At 49.0% G+C, this 18,098-nt stretch overlaps 1 protein-coding gene across 3 annotated transcripts; it reads left to right on the top strand.

The window, feature by feature from the left end:
* Nucleotides 1-283: 283 nt before the first annotated feature.
* SLC25A19 (solute carrier family 25 member 19) lies at nt 284-17,281 on the top strand. Of its 3 annotated transcripts, none has more exons than XM_058561604.1 (9): nt 284-393; nt 819-871; nt 3,556-3,703; nt 4,598-4,767; nt 4,937-5,092; nt 6,471-6,641; nt 12,580-12,763; nt 13,395-13,525; nt 15,475-17,281. In XM_058561604.1, the coding sequence occupies exons 4-9, from the start codon at nt 4,636-4,638 to the stop codon at nt 15,655-15,657; spliced, it is 957 nt and encodes a 318-aa protein (XP_058417587.1). In that variant the 5' UTR covers nt 284-393; nt 819-871; nt 3,556-3,703; nt 4,598-4,635; the 3' UTR covers nt 15,658-17,281. The 3 variants fall into 3 exon arrangements, with proteins under 3 accessions (XP_058417587.1, XP_058417586.1, XP_058417588.1); XM_058561603.1 differs by having other exon boundaries at nt 3,556-3,699; nt 15,475-17,280; XM_058561605.1 differs by lacking the exon at nt 819-871 and having other exon boundaries at nt 3,556-3,699; nt 15,475-17,280.
* The last annotated feature ends 817 nt before the right edge of the window (nt 17,282-18,098 follow it).

The following is an 18,098-nucleotide window of genomic DNA, read 5'->3' as shown; positions in this document are numbered from 1 at the left end:
CCCGCCTCCTTCCGACACATGGGTAACATCTACGCACGCGCGCGTAGTGAACCTACATTTCCCAGGAGGCTCTGCGCCTCGCAGGGGGACAGCCTTGGTAGCGGCGACTACATTACCCAGAGACACCTTGCGGGAGGCGTTGGCCGGGTACCGAGTGTACAACCATTGGCCCAGCGTCTGTCGGAAGCTGCGCGGTGATTGGCTCAGGAGCCCGTCAGTTACTGCAGAGCGCAGTTGAGTTTTACTGTTAGACTGCGTGAGGAGGGAGGGAGAGAAGAACGCGGGGAGAGGGGCCGCGCCCTACGAGCTCGGTGAATGACCTCTACCTCCACTCTGCTCGCCGTCAGCTCGGGAACTTGCACCCTCGCTCCCGGGGGGAGCACACAGGCACAGGTACTCACACGGGGCCAGGGACTGTACTCACACGTGTCACGCCTGACCTTAGAAGCATCTCAGGGACGCAGGAGGCAAAACCCCGCACACACCCGGGGCACCTGTGTGCGCGGGTGCCCAGCTGTCGGGCGTCTTCTCGGACTCGGAGAGAAACACACGCCTTGAGGCACACCTGACACCTGTGTCCTCACGCGGGGACATCTGCAGAGACCCTCAGCTGAACACATGGGCACAAACGCTCACCGCGGGGCACCTGCATACCCGAGCACCAGCGGCTTCCGCAATAAGAGAAGGGGAGGGGCGAAGGCAAATTCACACACACCCCACCCGCCCTGCCCCTCACACCAACGGATCCCCATTTTCTGGGTGCTGTATTATATATATCATGTATATAATCATGTTTCATTTTTATTTTGTCTTTTTAGATAAATATCAAGGCTTATTGGTAGAAGAAGGAAATTTTGAACAAGCAGAAAAAGTAAGGCCACCGTTGGACTATATTTAACCAGCCCTTTATGTGTATAAGACTTTTACCTTTTTTACAAAACTTATCGTATATGGTATCTTGCATGATCCTCCCAGCAATCTGGGCTAGGCAAGGCAGACATCATTCCCATTTTCCAGAAGAGAAAACTGAGCCTAGGTTAAGTAAACCTGCCCAAAGTACATGGGAGAGGCAGCACTTGAACTCAGGCTTCTTGATCTGAGGTCCAAGGGTGTTTCCAGCTGTGCAAAGCTGCTTATTTATAGAAATGCCTCCTTCCCCCCACAGGCAGGAAACTGACACTGCGCAGTGTGACCTGAGCAGTCCCTGGGTAACTTTAGGAGAGGCTCTGCCTTTTGATCACCTGCCCCCATGTTTAAACTGCTCCTCACTGGTGCCTGGGGAGAAGCAGCTTGAGCTAATGACACAAAGAAGTTGGTGGGAAAGGCAGGGCTCTTCCTTTGAGAGTACAGCGAGAAGGTACCAAGAGATGGGCACATTCCTGGCAGGGGTCGGGAGGTTTCATACCATTAGACTTTCAATAAAATATTATTTTAGAACACTTTGCTGATAGAGCCCCATGGAAATGTCTTGTTAATTTTAAGGGTGTTTTGAAGCACTACTTTGGTACTTTCAGAAATGTGAGGGCTTGGGGCTGAGGGAGTGTTTCAGACAGAGTCCCAGGGTAGGTGAGAGGAGAAGAGGAATCAGTGGTGGGGCAGAGGTTGTCCTGTATGGGCACTGACTTCCCTGTTACTAAAGGTATTCAGGAACTAGGTTAGTTCTGAGGTCCCTTCTAAAATCATTTTATATTTAGTTTTAGTTGGGGTTTTTGGGGGCCATAAGAAATTCAAACAATATAGAATTGTCTAAAGAAAAAGGAAGAGATCTACCTACTCTCTTCCCTTGCCAACCCTTCCCCCAACCTAACCAACCTGTTGGTGGTAACCTTACCAACCTGTTGGTGTGTGTGTTGTTACAGACTTCCTCTTTGCTTTATACAACTGTACAGGGTGTATGTAGGTCTTACTGTTTTTCTTTTGCAAAAATGGGGTTATACTAGACATACTGTTCTGAAACCTGCTTTTTTTCATGTTTCAGTCTATTATGGATGTCTTTTCAAGTGTGTGTAGCTCTGGCTCATTCTTTTTTTTTCTTACTTTCACTACAAAATAATTTATTGCGGCACACAAGCTTCAGCGCAAGCCTCCTATGTACAAGCACACATACTCCTGACTTCCCTAACTAGGGGACCCTTTTCTTGACCCTCGCCTTTTGGACTTCTATCAAATCTTTCAGATACTGGATCTCCATGGCCAGGGAATCTGCCCTCTCTTTCAGAGCCTCGTTCTTCTTTTCTAGCTCCTTACACTCACCAGTGAGGGCCTCCAGCACTGCCTTCTTCTTCTGGCGGTACCTAGTGGTTGCTGTCTTGTTTTGCTCCATTTTTTTCAGCTCCTCATCCAGTTTCTCACCTTTTACTTTTGTGGCTACCATCTTCTCTCCAGGAAGGTCGTAGGGTTTGGGGCAGGCAGAGCCACAGACGGCACCTGGAGGCAGCAGGCTCCTATTTGGAGAGCGCCCCCTGGAGCTATGCTGGGGAAAGTACAGATAGGACTCAGGGCTCATACAGATGCCACTATCATTATCTGAATGTGGCTCATTCTTTTTAATGGCTGCATAGTATTCCATTGCCTGGATGTGACTTAGTATATTTACCTATCCCTCTGTTGATAAGCATTTGCATTATATGCAGTTTTACAAACAGGGATGCAATGAGTGACATTTTACACACCCATGCTAGTATTTCTCTAGAACAGTGGTTCTCTTTTTTTTTTTTTTGTGAGGAAGATCAGCCCTGAGCTAACATCCATGCTAATCCTCCTCTTTTTGCTGAGGAAGACCGGCTCTGAGCTAACATCTATTGCCAATCCTCCTCCTTCCCCCCCCCCCCCCAAAGCCCCAGTAGATAGTTGTATGTCATAGTTGCAGATCCTTCTAGTTGCTGTATGTGGGACACGGCCTCAGCATGGCCGGAGAAGCGATGCATTGGTACGTGCCCGGGATCCGAACCCGGGCTGCCAGTAGTGGAGCGCGCACACTTAACTGCTAAGCCACGGGGTCGGCCCTAGAACAGTGGTTCTCAACCAGGGGCAGTTCTGCACACCAGGGGGCATTTGTCAATGTCTGGAGACATTTTTGGTTGTCTCAAGGGCAGTGTGGTGTTACTGGCATCTAGTAGGTAGAGACCATGGGTGCTGCTAAACATCCTGCAATGTACAGGACAGCCCCCAACTGCAAAGAGCTATCCATTCTAAAATGTCAACAGTGCTGAGGTTGAGAAACTCTGCTCTAGATAAAAATGGAATTAGATATTTTTAAATAAATATATATATTTTTAAAACCCCAGTGCCCAACAAATTATGACACACCTACTCAATGAAATATTATTTATCCATTAAAAATGATATTTATGAAGATCTTGTAGCAACATGGAATCACGCTTAGGATATTCTGCATTTTAAAAGCCCTGTACAGGAAAAAAAACAGAAGGGAATATATGAAAAGTGTTAAGATGTTGGGGTTTTTTCCCCCTCTCTCTTTCTGCAAGGTCAGTATTACTTCTATAATCCAAAAGTTACGTGGCTTATAATCATTTGTTCATTCATTGTTTTTAGAGCCTTTGGGGTGTGCCAAGCACTGTGCTGATCTCTGGAGATACGGCTGTAACTGGGCTGAGTCCCGGCCCATATGGAGCCTACCTCCTGTGGGCTGAGAGGACAGAATACACATTAGCAAGTGCTGTGAATGCTAGAAAGGACGTAAGTACGTGTTCTGGAGATGCTGAGCCCTGGTGGATGAGAGGAGCTAGCCTTGGGAAGAGCGAGGGGAGTGGGAGTGGGGCTGCATTTCAGACACGCGGAACAGGAATTGCAGAGGCTAGGCCCGTACATAGGAACGCGAGCAGCGTTTTCTAGGAACTGGTCAGAAGCCCTGAGCCCACCCTGGTTGAAGAGACTGAAGAGTGGTCCAGGTGAGGTTGAAGAGGTCAGCAGGGACCAGGTGGGCTGGGAGCATCATTTCATAGCATAACGTGGCTCCACTGCTGTGGGTGGGCCGGAGGTGTGTGCAAAGAATGGGGAAGGGAAATGCAAAATGGCTCAGGGGTCACTGGGCTCTTCCTTTGGATCACATGAGCTTGTTAGAGAATCTCAGGCCCTGTTCCTGGAGCCAGCATGTCTGACAGTTCCCCTCAGCGCGCAGCTTGAGTGGGCTCTGCTCTTATGCTAACACAGCCTGGGACTCTACCTTAGGCAGGAGTTTGCCATAAAACCAGGCATCCTGGAAAGCCAGTTGATCTCTGGAAGTGAATGATTTCCTGCTAAGCCTGTTCATTCAGTCAATCAACAAATATTATGAGCACTTACTATGGTGGGCTCTGTTTCAGGCACTGGAAATACAGGGATGGACAAATGAGACCAAGGCCGTGTTTTTTATGGGCTCACATTCTAGTGGGGGAGAGAGACAAGAAACAGATGTACAGAATAAATGTCCAGTATATAAATGCTATAAAGAAGAATAAAGCAGGGGGAGGGGATGAAAAGTGATGTGGGCGCTGTTTTAGATTGGCTGGTCAGGGAGGGCTGCTCTGAGGAGGTGATGTGTGAACAGAGACCCTAAGAACTTGCTCAGGTGTTGACTCCATGTCTCTTGATTTAGCTTGAAGCTGATGGACATTGTATGGGCCAGAGGCAGGGATGGTCGGCTATGACCCCAAAGCAGATGGCAGGAATATCTCCAATTTCGAGGTGGCAGTGGCTGGGTCTGTGTCTGGACTTGTCACTCGGGCATTGATCAGCCCCTTGGACATCATTAAGATCCGTTTCCAGGTACTCTTCCCCCTTTTTACACATAATGGACTCTTGCCAAAGCAGTTCCTAGAGCTTGAAATTTTGTCAAGGAGAAGCTCTTCGCTGCCTTCGTTACCTTTTCTGAAATTTCTCCTTCTCACCCCACCCCTCCCCCTATTGTCCTGACCTTTTCAATTTTGATTCCTAGCTTCAGATTGAGCGCCTGTCTTGTAGTGATCCCAATGCAAAATACCACGGGATCCTCCAGGCCGCGAGACAGATTTTGCAGGAGGAGGGCCCAACAGCATTCTGGAAAGGACACATCCCAGCCCAGCTTCTCTCCATAGGCTATGGAGCTGTCCAAGTAGGTGGCAGGGGAACTGGCCAGACCCCGGGGCGGGGGGTTGTTGCTCAATGGAGGAGCACAGGGAGGGTGGGGCACACAGCGACGCTGCCTAGGGTAGGGCAGCAGGCAGCAGTCACCACACTTGTCACTTGTCTTAACTGGAAACCTACCTGACAAATTGAAGACACAGTCAGACATCTGTACCGTAGGGCTTCCCTTCCCCACGTCACCCCAGCCCCAGGGACTTAGCACCGACTGAATATTAGGTGTTGCACTAGGAGACTGTCTTGACACCATGCCCCTAATGGGTCTTGGCAAATGGCGATACAAATGCTTGTCATTTTTCAAAAGAGCGTTTTCACATCTGTGCTTCCTTTGAACTTCCCAACAGCATCGTGAGGAACGTAGAGCAGGTGTTGTGTGGATCACAGAGAGGTTGAGTGAGCTGCCTGAGGCCCCACAGCCTGTAAGTGGTGGGGCTAGGGTTAGAATCGAAGCTTCTTGACTGTCGTTCACTCATTCGTTCAGCGGAGCACCAGCTTCTTCCGTGGTGTATAGTATAAGGCTGTACGGTGGTAGGCGTGGTGCTAGCCGGCCCTTGTACAGCACTAATTGTGGGCTGGGCCCTGTTTTAAGCACTTTACATGTATTACCTCACAGCAGTCCTTTGAGGTAGGATCTGTTGTCACTCCTATTTTACAGATGAGAAGACTGAGGCAGAGAGAGCTTAAGTAATTAACCCAACCAAAGTCACTAGCTAGAAAGTGGCAGAGCCAGGATTCCCACCTGGGCAGCTGGCACCTGACTAGTTGCTGCTTGCTCCTCCTATGAATCACAGCAATTGCCCAGGTCAGAGACGCACCGGGTTAACGTGCCGCTGCCGTTCCATCTCTGCACCTGGCACACGGCTACTGCAGCCTGATGGCTAAATACAGCAACATGTGCTCTCGGGACCCCAAGCTGTCATGAGTTGGCTGGAGGAAGATCTGAGCCTAAGGGGGCTTACACCATGGAATATGGAATATGTGGAATTCTCCTGACAGAATTTCTGCCCCAGGGCAGAATGTTTCTCAGACATTGCCACTGCCAGCTGCATGGAGGGGGTCCCCTGCCGAGAATCGGATGGTGGCCATCTTTTCCCAGTTCTCAGGAAACGAAGTTAATGAGGAGAACTTTCTGATATAGAATTTTTCTTATATATTTTTCTTAACCCTTTGGGTATTTGGTTGTACTCAAATAGAGTATAAAATGACATCTGACCTTTGCACAAAATTATATGTTTATTATATTTTGTCACTGCTCAAGAAGATTTTCGTCCCTAGGACTGGGCCCCACCTGGGTCGCGGGTGGTGTATTTGGGGGTGTTTGTCAATGACTTTGTCACACACTCTTGCAGTTTTTGTCATTTGAACTGCTGACTGAGCTGGTGCACAGAGCCAGTGTGCACGATGCCCGTGACTTCTCGGTGCACTTTGTGTGTGGCGGCCTATCCGCCTGCGTGGCCACCCTCGCCGTGCATCCTGTGGACGTCCTGCGCACCCGCTTTGCAGCTCAGGGTGAGCCCAGGGTGAGTGGCTGGGCCAGAGACGGGGCGCCTGAGTAACATGTTGGGGAGTTGGGGGCTCTTTTCCTTAGAGGGAGCAAAGCTGGGAGAGCCGGGGGTTTTCAGTCCATTCATCAGTCCGTTTGTGAAACCTGTAACCGCTTGGCACCATGCAGGGTGCTCACAGCCTCAGAGGGGAGACAGAACCTGCAGGTGGGGAACAGATACCAAATGGTGGGCTGGACAGGGAAGGTGCCCGGGAAAGTGAGACTTGAGATCACATCGCTGTATTATTGTGAGTGTTTTTGGTTTCCACAAAGAATGGATTGGAGGAAATGGGGTAATTCGGTCAGACTCAGGGAAGAACTTACTAAGTGAAAGCAAAGGATTAAACCCTAAATAGACCTCCTCACCGTAATTTCTGTTTCCTGGACATACATAAGAATAGCATTTGGTGTGGGTGTGGAGGGTGGGGTGTGTGTGTGTGTGTGTGTGTGTGTGTGTGTGTGTTCTCAACCAAGAAAGAATAATTTTTCTACTTTCTCCCTTCTGCTTTAGGATATTGTTCATGGGGAGTGACTCTTTGCTTAAGAATTTGATCTAGGACCAGTTAAGAATAGCTGTGGTTTCAGTTCTGCCGGTTCTTTGTGTTGCTTGGGGTGGAGATCATGGGTTGGGGGAGCCCTTTTATTTAGGAGACATCCTGATGACTTTTTGGTTGAGAAAGACCAAGTCCCCTGGGAATAGTCTGGAAGAAAATGATTGGGGTATGAGAGCTAGATCACTCTGGATAACGCTTCAGTGGAAAGTAGAGGTTTAGGGTGACTGCCCTAGTGGAGAAAGGAGGTAAGGGGCCCTAGGAACTGAACAGAGAGATGGAGGAGAAGGGTGTTTATAGATGGAGAGGACAGACAAACCTCAGCAACATGGTGGCTGCTGGGATGAAGAAAGATGGCTGGTGACAGCCCTTCAACTTCTCTGTTCTAGGTTTGCTATAATCCTCTTGTCTTACTTTCCAACTTTTGGTAAAAGTCTGTGAGAAGGAACAAGTGAAGACGGTATTAAGAAAAGAGAATAGCATATTACCTCTCTGGCTTAGACCGTTGAGATGTTGGATTCTAGATTGTGGGACAACCGGGAAATTGTGTGTGACAGTGAAGGGAAGAGACCTGTTTAAAACTGCAAACTCTCTACCTTCCTTAGATGAGTAGCATCCATAGTGTAAATCCTCACCTTTAAAATTTTTTCTTAAAAAATAAAAAATCTATAAGGTGTACAAAGGTTAAAAAGACAGGTAGTTTTTCATGAATTGTAGTGAAAAAACACCACCAGCTGCCCCCCTGATTCCAATCCCCAGAGACAACCAATTTTAATAGTTGTAGCTGTTTCTTCCATTATTTACTTGCTAATTCTAAGTAACATGCTTATACTTCTCTCTCTCTCTCTCTCTTTCCTTCCTGTTTTTAAGTTATAGACAGTGACTACTGACTGCTACTGTGGAAGATGAGGATTTACCTCTTTTACCATCACCCTCGTGTGTGTGCCTGTGCTTCCTCCCCGATATGATTACAGCACAACTGATTAATAGATTTTGGTTAAATCAATACTCAGTGTTTATGCTATTAGGATTATGTAAATATTGTTACTGCTGAGCCTTGAAATATATTATGATTACATTTTCTTTCATATCTTTGTCTTTCCTGAAGTTAGCGATTGCCTTGTATTTTATTTGTTTAGCTTTCTACATGCTTATCACAAATTCACCCTCAAACACTCTCTCAATAGGGTCAGCCTGTGGTTATCAGTCCCATGTTATCATGGAGTGCCCCCCACTCTGGCACCCTTCACCCTCTGGCTTCAGTCTGGACTGTTTGCTCTAGGACTATTGCCAGCTGTTCTCTTAGGAATTCTCTTCTTGGATCCTATGTCTTCTCTTTCTTGATTAATCCCTTGTTTTGGTGGAGCACATCCTGAGGTGTAGCTTCCTTAGAGAAGCGTTGATAGAAAATGTCTTTATTTTACCCCTACACTTGACTGATGATTTGGGTGGAGAATTTTTTTTTTCTTTTTTTTTTTTGCCAAAGCCCCAGTAGATAGTTGTATGTCACAGTTGCACATCCTTCTAGTTGCTGTATGTGGGATGCGGCCTCAGCATGGCTGGACAAGCGGCACGGCGGTGCGCACCCGGGACCTGAACCTGGACCGCCAGTAGCGGAGCGCGCGCACTTAACTGCTAAGCCATGGGGCCGGCCCTGGGTAGAGAATTCTAGGTAGCTCTCAGTGTTGCTGAAGAGAAGTCCAGAACCATTCTGATTACTGATCCTTTATGTGAAGCTATCCCCCTCCCCCTCTTGGGAGTTTTCAGAATCATTTCTTGATCCCTGGCATTCTAGAAACTTATCAGTGATGTGCACTGGTGCGGATCTCTTTCATTCGTTGTGAATGGATCCTTTAGTGTGGACATTCATGTTCTTCATGCCTGGAAAATGGTCATGAATTATTTATTCACAATTGCCTGCCCTCTGTTGTTTTCTTTTCTTTCTCTCTGGAATTCATGTCATTTGGATGTTGAACATCCTGGATTGATCCTCTAATTGACTTGTCTTTTCTCTACCATTGTTCAGCTCTCTTTGTCTTTCTGGGATGTTTCCTTACTTTTATCATTTGGACCCTCTATTGAATTTTAAAAATATTTGCCAACATAAGTTAGTTCCTAAGAGCTCTTTTTAGGTTCGTTTGTTTTAGTCAGGTTTATTGAAGTATAACTTAAATACACAGTAAAATTCACTCTTTTTAGTGTACAGTTCTGTGACTTTTGACAAATGCATACAGTGACATAACCACTGCCACAATCAAGATATAAAACAGAGGTTCCATCACCTCCAAAATTTCCTCCTGCTCCTTTGTAGTCAGTCCCTCTCCATCGCCAGCCTTCATTAACCATTGGTCTGTTTTCTCTCTTTTTTTTTTCCCCGAGGAAGATTCACCCTGAGCTAACATCCACTGCCAATCTTCCTCTTTTTTTTTTTTTGCTGAGGAAGATTCACCCTGACCTAACATCTGTTGCCAATCTTCCTGTATTTTGTATGTGAGCCGCTGCCACAGCGTAGTCACTGAAAAATGAGTGGTGTAGGTCTGCGCTAGGGAACCGAACCTGGGTGGCTGAAGCAGAGCATGCCGAACTTAACCACTAGGCCATGGGGCCTGGCCCTCCATTGCTTTGTTTTCTGTCTAAAGTTTTGCCTTTTCCAGATTGTCGTATAAATGGAATTATGCCCTGTGTAGTCGTTTGAGCTGGTTTCCTTCACTTGGTTTATGCATTTGAGATTGGTAGTGTGTGTGAGTAGTTGGTTCCTTTCTGTTGCTGAGTAGTTTCCACTGAATGGATGTATCATGGTTTGTTAGCTCAAAGATATTGAGGTTGTTCTCCAGTTTTTGGTGACTGTGAAGGAAGCCACTATAAACATTCACATACAGGTCAGTGTGTGAACATTTCATTTCTCTTGGGTAAATACCTAGGGGTGGGATTGCTGGGTTGTATGGTAAGAAAGTTTAATTTTATAAGAAAAAGCCAAGCCATTTCCTATGTGGCTAGGCCATTTTGCATTCCCACCAGCAGTTCCAGTTGCTCCTTATCCCCACCAATACTTAGTATTATCAGTTTCGTATTTTTATTTTATTCTGTTAAATTTTAGCCATTCTAATAATAGGTGTGAATAGGTTTATCTCATTGTGGTTTTAATTTACATTTCTTTAATGATGTTGAACATCTTTTTGCCTGCTTATTTGCCATCTGTATACCTTTGGCGAAATATTTGTTCAAGTTGTTTGCACATTTTTCTATTGGGTGGTTTGTTGTTTGTAAAATTTTCTGAGTCTGTGGCTGTCTTTTCATTTTCTTACAGTATCTTTTTTTTTTTTTTTTTTCCTGCTGGGAAAGATTCGCCCTGAGCTAACATCTGTTGCCAATCTTCCTCTCTCTCTTTTTTTTTTTCCCTCCCCAGAGCCCCAGTACGTAGTTGTGTCTAGTTGTAAGTTCTTCTGGTTCTTCTACGTGAGCCACTGCCACAGCATGGCAACTGCCAGATGGGTGGTGTGGTTCAGCGCCCGGGAACTGAACCCAGGCCACCAAAGCAGAGCGTGCCGAACTTTAACCATTAGGCCATCAGAGCTGCTCTCCTTATAGTATCTTTTGAAGAGCAGATGTTTTTAATTTTAATTTTGATGAAGTCCAATTTATCAATTTGTTCTTTTATGGATTTTGCTTTTGGTATTTTATCTAAGATAATCTTTGCCTAACTCAAAGTTACAAAGATTTTTCTCTGAAGAGCGCTTTCTTGTTCTTTGAATCTTTTGATGTTAGTGCTGTCGAGTCGATTCCGACTCCTAGAGCCCTGTGTACAGCAGAGCGGCACCCTGCCCGGTCTTTTTGCGCCATCCTCTCACCTTCCGGCTCTGTATCAGACAATGCTCTGCTGCTCTTCTTAGGGTTTTCATGGCCAATATTTTTCGGAAGTGGGTGACCGGGTCCTTCTTCCTCGTCTGTCTTAGTCTGGAAGCTCTGCTGAAAGCACCATGGGTGACCCTGCTGGTATTTGAAATAGCCGTGGCATAGCTCTCAGCATCACAGCAACACACAGCTGCCACAGTATGACAACAGACGGATGGGTGGTGTGGCTCCCTGACCAGGAAACGAACCCGAGCTGCAGCAGCAAGAGCACTGAATCTTAACCACTAGACCACCAGGGCTGGCTCTGTGAATCTTACCTCTTTTTAAAATAGATCTTCTTCTTTTATCATGGAGGTGATGCCTTCTCTATGGTCTGAGAATATTATTTATACTTTTGTGGGCAGTTTCTTTTTTCTTTAGTTTTCTTCTGCTTTCTATATGTCTCTTCCTTACAAATGATTTCTCCTGCCCCACATTGATCATTTTGGTCTGTTTTTGTGAAGGGTTTCCTCAAATGTCTGGTGACCCTTGGCTGCCAGCCTGGTGTTAAGAGGGGGCACAGAAAAGCAGAGTGGGACTCTGGGTGTGTGGGCGGGCTTGTTGCCCGATGGCCTTCCTCTGAGGCCCAGTCCTTTCATGGAATCCCCAGGGCAAAATCCTTCAGTGGCTGCCAGCGTCTGGGAGCCAAGTGGTGAGGAGCGGCTGGCGGTCTCCCCTGCTCTGTGTGGACTTTCCTTCAGTCACCCCCTCTCAGGGCGATGCTCCGCTGTACCCACGGCAGGGCAGAGTCAGCCCCTGTGGTCCATTGTGAGGAACACGTGTTTAATAGAAGAGTGCTAAGAAAAACCAATGGCCTGTAGTCTTCCTGCATAGAGATCGCCTGTTGACAGTTTGAGAAAGGTTAAATATATGCACATGGCAAAAAACCCAAGTAACATCAAATGGTAATAGTAAGTCTCCCTCCTCCCTGGATCCCCTCCCGCCCCGTTTCCCTCCGTGGAGGTGATGATCGCTGTTCCTCCTTCTTCAGTATCCTTGGTGGGGGATGATCTCTGCATACAGTTGGTTTCCTCCACAAACACTACACCCGCTCTTCTGCATCTTGCTCTGTCCCTTTAACTATGTATTTGGGGGATTATTCCCTTTCAGTCATGTAGGTGGCATCATCCTGTTCTAACAGCTACACTGTGTTCTTGTGAGTGTGTGTGCATAACTGATGTAAGCAGCCACCTGAGGGTGGACATCGCATCTTTTGCTGCTCCGCAGGATGCTGCAGTGACCATCTCTGGACACGTACTTCTATGCCCTCAGGCAGATATATCAGTCATATAAATAGCGAGAAGAGGAGCTGCTGGGAAACTCCACCCTGGGGATTTTTGTCCAGCATTTTCTTTGTCCTCTTGGCAGGAAAAGTAATGCTCCTGGTAGCTGGGTTTTTAGATGAAGGGGAATATATGATATGGGCTTAAATTCCCGTACTGCGCTCACTCGAGTTGCATGTGTGGTGTCCAGGTCTATAAATCCCTGCGAGATGCCGTGGTGACCATGTACAGGACCGAAGGCCCCTTGGTCTTCTACAAAGGCTTGAACCCCACCTTGCTCGCCATCTTCCCCTACGCCGGGTTCCAGTTCTCCTTTTACAGCTCCTTGAAGCATGCGTATGAGTGGGTCATCCCAGCCGAAGGAAGGAAAGACGGTGAGACAGCCCTCACACGAAGGGAACCTGGGTCTCCATTCCACCCCACTCCCAGGCCGTAACATCTCCTTCTGAATCACGGAGGAAATAAAGTTTTCCTGTCAGAAGCTGAGACCCCCCCCAGTTCTCTGAACCTGGCTCTGTAATGCAGCCCACAAAACAAACAAACCCAGCTGCTTACGGATGCCTTTGCTTCTTCCAGTTCTTGCCTCACCCATCAGTGGCGTCATCGACATCTGTTTCCAACTGTGGCTCGTGGTTTTCATTTTTGTCAGAGCTCCACCCTGCAGACTGCCTGGTTTGGGTTGTGTGTATTGTTTGGGGAGCGTGGGGAGGAGGGTGGGCAGGCCTTGCGCTGAGTCCCACTTCGGAGCCCGGCCGCAGGCCCTTTTTGCCTCTGGCGGGGTAAAGGCTCGCACCCCTTCTGCCACCAGCCTGACCAAGTGCTGTCCCTTGTCATTCTTGCCGAGTATGGCTGTGTCTGAATCTCTCTCTCCTGGATTAAATTCCTCTGAGATGAAGGTTGCTTGTGGGCTTTTGTTTTATGGTAGAGGATTAGACCTCATGACTCTGAAGTTGTCTACCCTAGTTGTCTCTCATTTTTTCCCTTAATCCCACTTCTCTGGTTCAGGGAACCTCAAAAACCTGCTTTGTGGCAGTGGAGCTGGAGTCATCAGTAAGACCCTTACGTATCCCCTGGACCTCTTCAAGAAACGGCTGCAGGTCGGAGGGTTTGAGCAGGCCCGAGCTGCCTTTGGCCAGGTGAGCTGTCCCCCGGTCCCTGCCCCTCACTGGGCACATGAAGAACCAGGTCAGTTCCTGCCCATTGGGCAACATTAGGCCCTACAGCGCTTTGACCCCCGGCCTGTCCCCAGGGATCCCCAAGCACATGGGAAAGCCACACGCAAAGCCCTGTGTATAGTAGGCACTGTGGAAAGATCCAGGCAAAGGAAGCTTCACAGTGTCTGCTCTTAAAAAGTGTCCAGTTCAGTTTGGGATGAAGAGTATACTCACAATAGAAAGGTCCCCAAAATATTAAATAACATGGAGGAGACGCATTGGTGCATGGGGTGCTTTTTTTATGCTGTAGGTATTCCTGCAAAGGGGTGAATTTGATCAACTAAATTATATTTTAAATGCACTAGAAGAGTTTGTCATCCAAAGAATCCCTGTTGTAGGTAATTTTGTAATGTTAATAGACATTCCTTAGTTGGCTTCGATTTTCACATATTGGATTTTTATTCACGCCTTTTGGCACACTGATTTTGTGAAAGGCCTCGGTGGTGGGCAGTGGTAGAGTGGGGGTGGGGCAAGGGTGGGTAATCCAGGGCCTTCCCCCTGGGACCTGGGAACCTGGGATGTCAAGGCATGAAGAAACATGCCTGACAGATGTCAGAAGAGAGGGACACCATGGAATGGGAGACAGGGAAGAGAGAGAGTGCTCCTGACTTGGGGGAAGAGAAAGAATTGGGTTTATATTTGTAAGATATTTTCTTTCTAGAAAACTTTAGGGAAGTCAGATAGACAAAAAGAAAGATAAAAATCACCTGTAACTCCACCACCACCCACCCAGAGATCATCACACAGAATCTTTGGCTGTAGTTTTATTTCTTTGCATAAATAAATACATGTGTACATTTTAACAAAAATGGGGTTGTATACAAGGTGGTTTTTTTTTTTTTTTTTGGTGGGGAAGATTAGCCCTGAGCTAACATCTGTTGCCAATCCTCCTCTTTTTCCTGAGGAAGATTGGCCCTGGGCTAACATCTGTGCCCATCTCCCTCTACTTTATATGTGGGACGCCACCACAGCATGGCTTGACAAGCGGTGCATAGGTCTCAGCCTGGGATCCAAACTGGCGAACCCTGGGCTGCTGAAGCGGAGCGTGCAAACTTAACCACTACACCACCAGACTGGTCCCTATACAAGGTTTTATAACCTCCATTTTCCACTTGCCAACTTGTCCTGAAGAGACAGCTTGAATTTGAATAGGGAGAGTTGGTGAGAGCCCAGGACAGAGGAGGGAGGCCCTGTTCCTGATGGAGACTAGTGTGAGCCAGATTGGCTGGAGGTGGGCGGGGCCCGTGGGAGGACCAGTGGGGGATAAGGGCCGGTCAGGGAGGGAAGTTGAGGCCAAATGGTGGAATGCCCAGGCCGTGGAGCTTGGACTTGATTCTTTATAATGTTGTTGTCATCATTGTCATCATCATTGGAAGTGACTGAAGCTTTTGGAGGGGAGCAAGGCTTGAGTAGAGCTGTGCCTTGGGGACATGGGTCTGGCAGCAGTATGTGGTCAAGTGGAGAGGGCCAGGCTGTAGGGGTGGCACTGGTCAGGCTAAGAGCTAAGAAGGGGCAGATTCAGATCTGCTGCCCAAGGGGGACCAGGTGGGATGGGGTGAAGGGTCAGAGGTGCCTCTGGGAAGAAGGTCCAGAGCTCTCACTGGGTCCTTAAGAGCCACAGTCACTGGGAGCCTCCTGGGCAGGAAGGAGCTCTGTCCAGTGCTGATTTCCCGGCACTTCATCTGTTAGGTCTGAATTAGCCCACTTGGAAGAGAAAGAATGAGGTTAATGTATTCTCTGTGTTTTTTGCATTCATTCCTTCATCCAGCAAGTATTTATTGGAAGCTATGATGTGCCAGGTGCTATGTTGACAAAAGAATAGAGCCAGTCACCTCCTCTCTCCTTAACTGGAGTAACCTTCCTCTCCCCAGGTTCGAAGCTACAAGGGCCTGCTGGACTGTGCCAAGCAGGTGCTGCGAGAGGAAGGCGCGCAGGGCTTCTTCAAGGGCCTGTCGCCCAGCCTGCTGAAGGCTGCCCTCTCCACCGGGTTTGTGTTTTTCTGGTACGAGCTCTTCTGTAACCTCTTCCACCACATGAGGAAAGCAGACAGCTAGCCTTGAAGGCAGGAAGGGTGGCCTGAGGTCTACGGTGTCGTGTTGCACTGAGAGGTGCTGCCTGTTCCATTCCTTCAAGCCAGCTGTCTCGAGCTTGAAGAGCTGTTGGGAGCAGGGCAGCAGCTTGATCCCACCAGCTTGGACGCCACCAGAATGGCAAGGGGTTCCTCCAATCAAGAGCACGGGGAGAGCGCAGGACTTGGTCTGTGGGATCCCAACCATGCCAGTCGGAGGAGCTTGAGGTTGCTTCTCCTCTGTTTAGCCTACGCTTGCTCTAAAGGAAACAGCTGTCATCCTGCACATATTCACCCCGTCTGCCCAGAGAACACTCCTGGCTCTGGGTGGGGCTGCAGCTTGAGTGTGAGGGCGGGGATCAGGCCCTTTGCAGGGGTCTGGTCCCCACACTTGGGCTCTTATTCCCACCAACTTATTTAATAGACATTAAAGCTAAAAGCACATTCCTTATCTTACTCCTCCATCTTGCCTTCCAAATCCCTCCTCACATAGTTTGAGGGAAGGGATCCCTGCCTTCCTCAAATTCCATTTTTCTCGGTAGTTGCCTTCCTCAGGCAGCTTTGCTTCTGGTTCTGGGGGAAGAGTCCAAGCTGAACTGGTCACTTTATAAACACCCTGTGCCCAGATCTTCGTGTCTGTAAATGTCCCACTCAGGCTTCTCTCCCCCTGAGGCAGGACTGGTCATGGCCATGGGCCTCTAGGGAAAGCAGATACCAGCAGCCCCGCAAGAAGGGGGGAGATGCGCTGATGGGCAAGAGGTGTGGGTAGAGTTAGCAGCCCTTGTCCCCAGTCTACTGGGATCACTCCTCTTTCACGGGGGCTGGGTTAGCCCTCTTGGGTGGGTGGGAGCTTACAGCTGGGCCAGTTGGCATCAGCTGTCCGCTCAGGGTGTTCCTCCTCGGCTTAGCATGGTGCTGTATGTATCCTCTGTAACCCGAAAAGGGCCACACTCTGAAGCAGCCCAGTGAAGGGGCTGGTAGAAGGAAGGGGTTGGGCAGACAGCCTGGTGAGGGCACATTTGGTGCCCTGGGGAGTTGTCAGAGCACAGGAACCCACAACAGATCTTCATCTAGGCATAGAGGGGAAGGGGAGAAGAAAGTCTGCAGAACACAACTACCACCCTTTCCACCCCAGTGCTCCCCACCCCCGAAGGGAGCTTGGTCTTCAGCGTTGGTTCTACAGGGGGAGCCAGGCTGGAGTCCCATGCAGGACTTCCACTCCACCCCCACCTCTGGACTCTAGCTCCAGCCTTTGCACTGACTCACGAGGAAGGCAGCAGCTGGGAGCAGGCCTTGTGTGGGTGACATGGCCCTCGCTCCCCATGGATTCTGGGCTCCTTCTCCCAATGTTACTGCCCCATCTCTGGCCTGGGGGCTTGTGTTATGTCTGGGACCCTGAATCCTGAAGCTTCCCTCCTCTTGGCTGCTGATTATGAAGGTCCAGGCTGTGGCTGGAGGGCACTCCGACACCCACAGGGTTTGGGGCCCTCAAGGCCTGGGCTTGGGGCTGCTAAGAGGCAGCTGCCTGAATGTATTTTTTATAAAATTCAATTGAAGTAAACTTGATTCTCTTCATCTCTCCTGCTCATTGGTTTCTTTTGCTGCAGCTGAGAGTTCTCTTCCTCATCCATTGTCTGTGACCACTTTGGTGGCTTCTTTAACAGGGGGAGAGAACTTTGGCAACAGGAAACCGCCATCCACACTTCTTTCTTGTCTAAGCCATGGGAAGAGGCAGTTCTTTTCCAGCCCCTGCTGTATGCCCTCCTGCAACCTAGGGCCAACCTCAGGGATGGATGGCCCTGTCTGGGCTGCTGGGCCCGCACTCTCCCCCAGCCCCAGCCAAGAAAGACCGGGCCAGGGGCTTGCTCAACTTTAGGGTCACTCCCAGCTCCTCACGCGTCAGAAGTTGGCAACTGGGACCCTCTCTTGGTCTGGCCCATTGATTTCAACTTACTTTACCTGTATCGTTTGTACATTGAGTAGGAGAGGAGGTTAGTGGGACTTGATCCAGCCGTTACAGCCCCCCTGCCTTCTCTACCTTAGGGGATGGGAGTGGGGGGCACACCGCCACCACTTGTGAACTCCAGCCCTTCCAGCCATCTTCTCTGCCTCCTCCCCGCCTCCCGGACACCCCCACTCCGTGGTCCTGGGTGCGGACCACGCCCTCCACAGGTTTCTCCCACGCAGAGCGGCTGGGCCGAGTCTCCTCTTCTGACCCAATTTTAACCTGAGCCTCTGGCGTGAGGGCGTGGGGGGGGCGCGGTGCCACCGCTTAAGACTGAGGGCTTCAGGCGGGCGGAGGAGCAGGTCCGGCCCTGCGCCGACGAGCCGTTGTGGTCCTGGACAGACCCGGGGCGAGCCGGGTGAGGAGAGGGCAGGGCTGGCGAGGTCAGGGTCGCCGGGGCTCCGGCAGGGGGTGCTGGCGAG

Source organism: Diceros bicornis, chromosome 18 (assembly GCF_020826845.1).
Source record: "Diceros bicornis minor isolate mBicDic1 chromosome 18, mDicBic1.mat.cur, whole genome shotgun sequence".
Classification (NCBI taxonomy): domain Eukaryota; kingdom Metazoa; phylum Chordata; class Mammalia; order Perissodactyla; family Rhinocerotidae; genus Diceros; species Diceros bicornis.
This window is presented reverse-complemented; position numbering and strand designations above follow the sequence as displayed.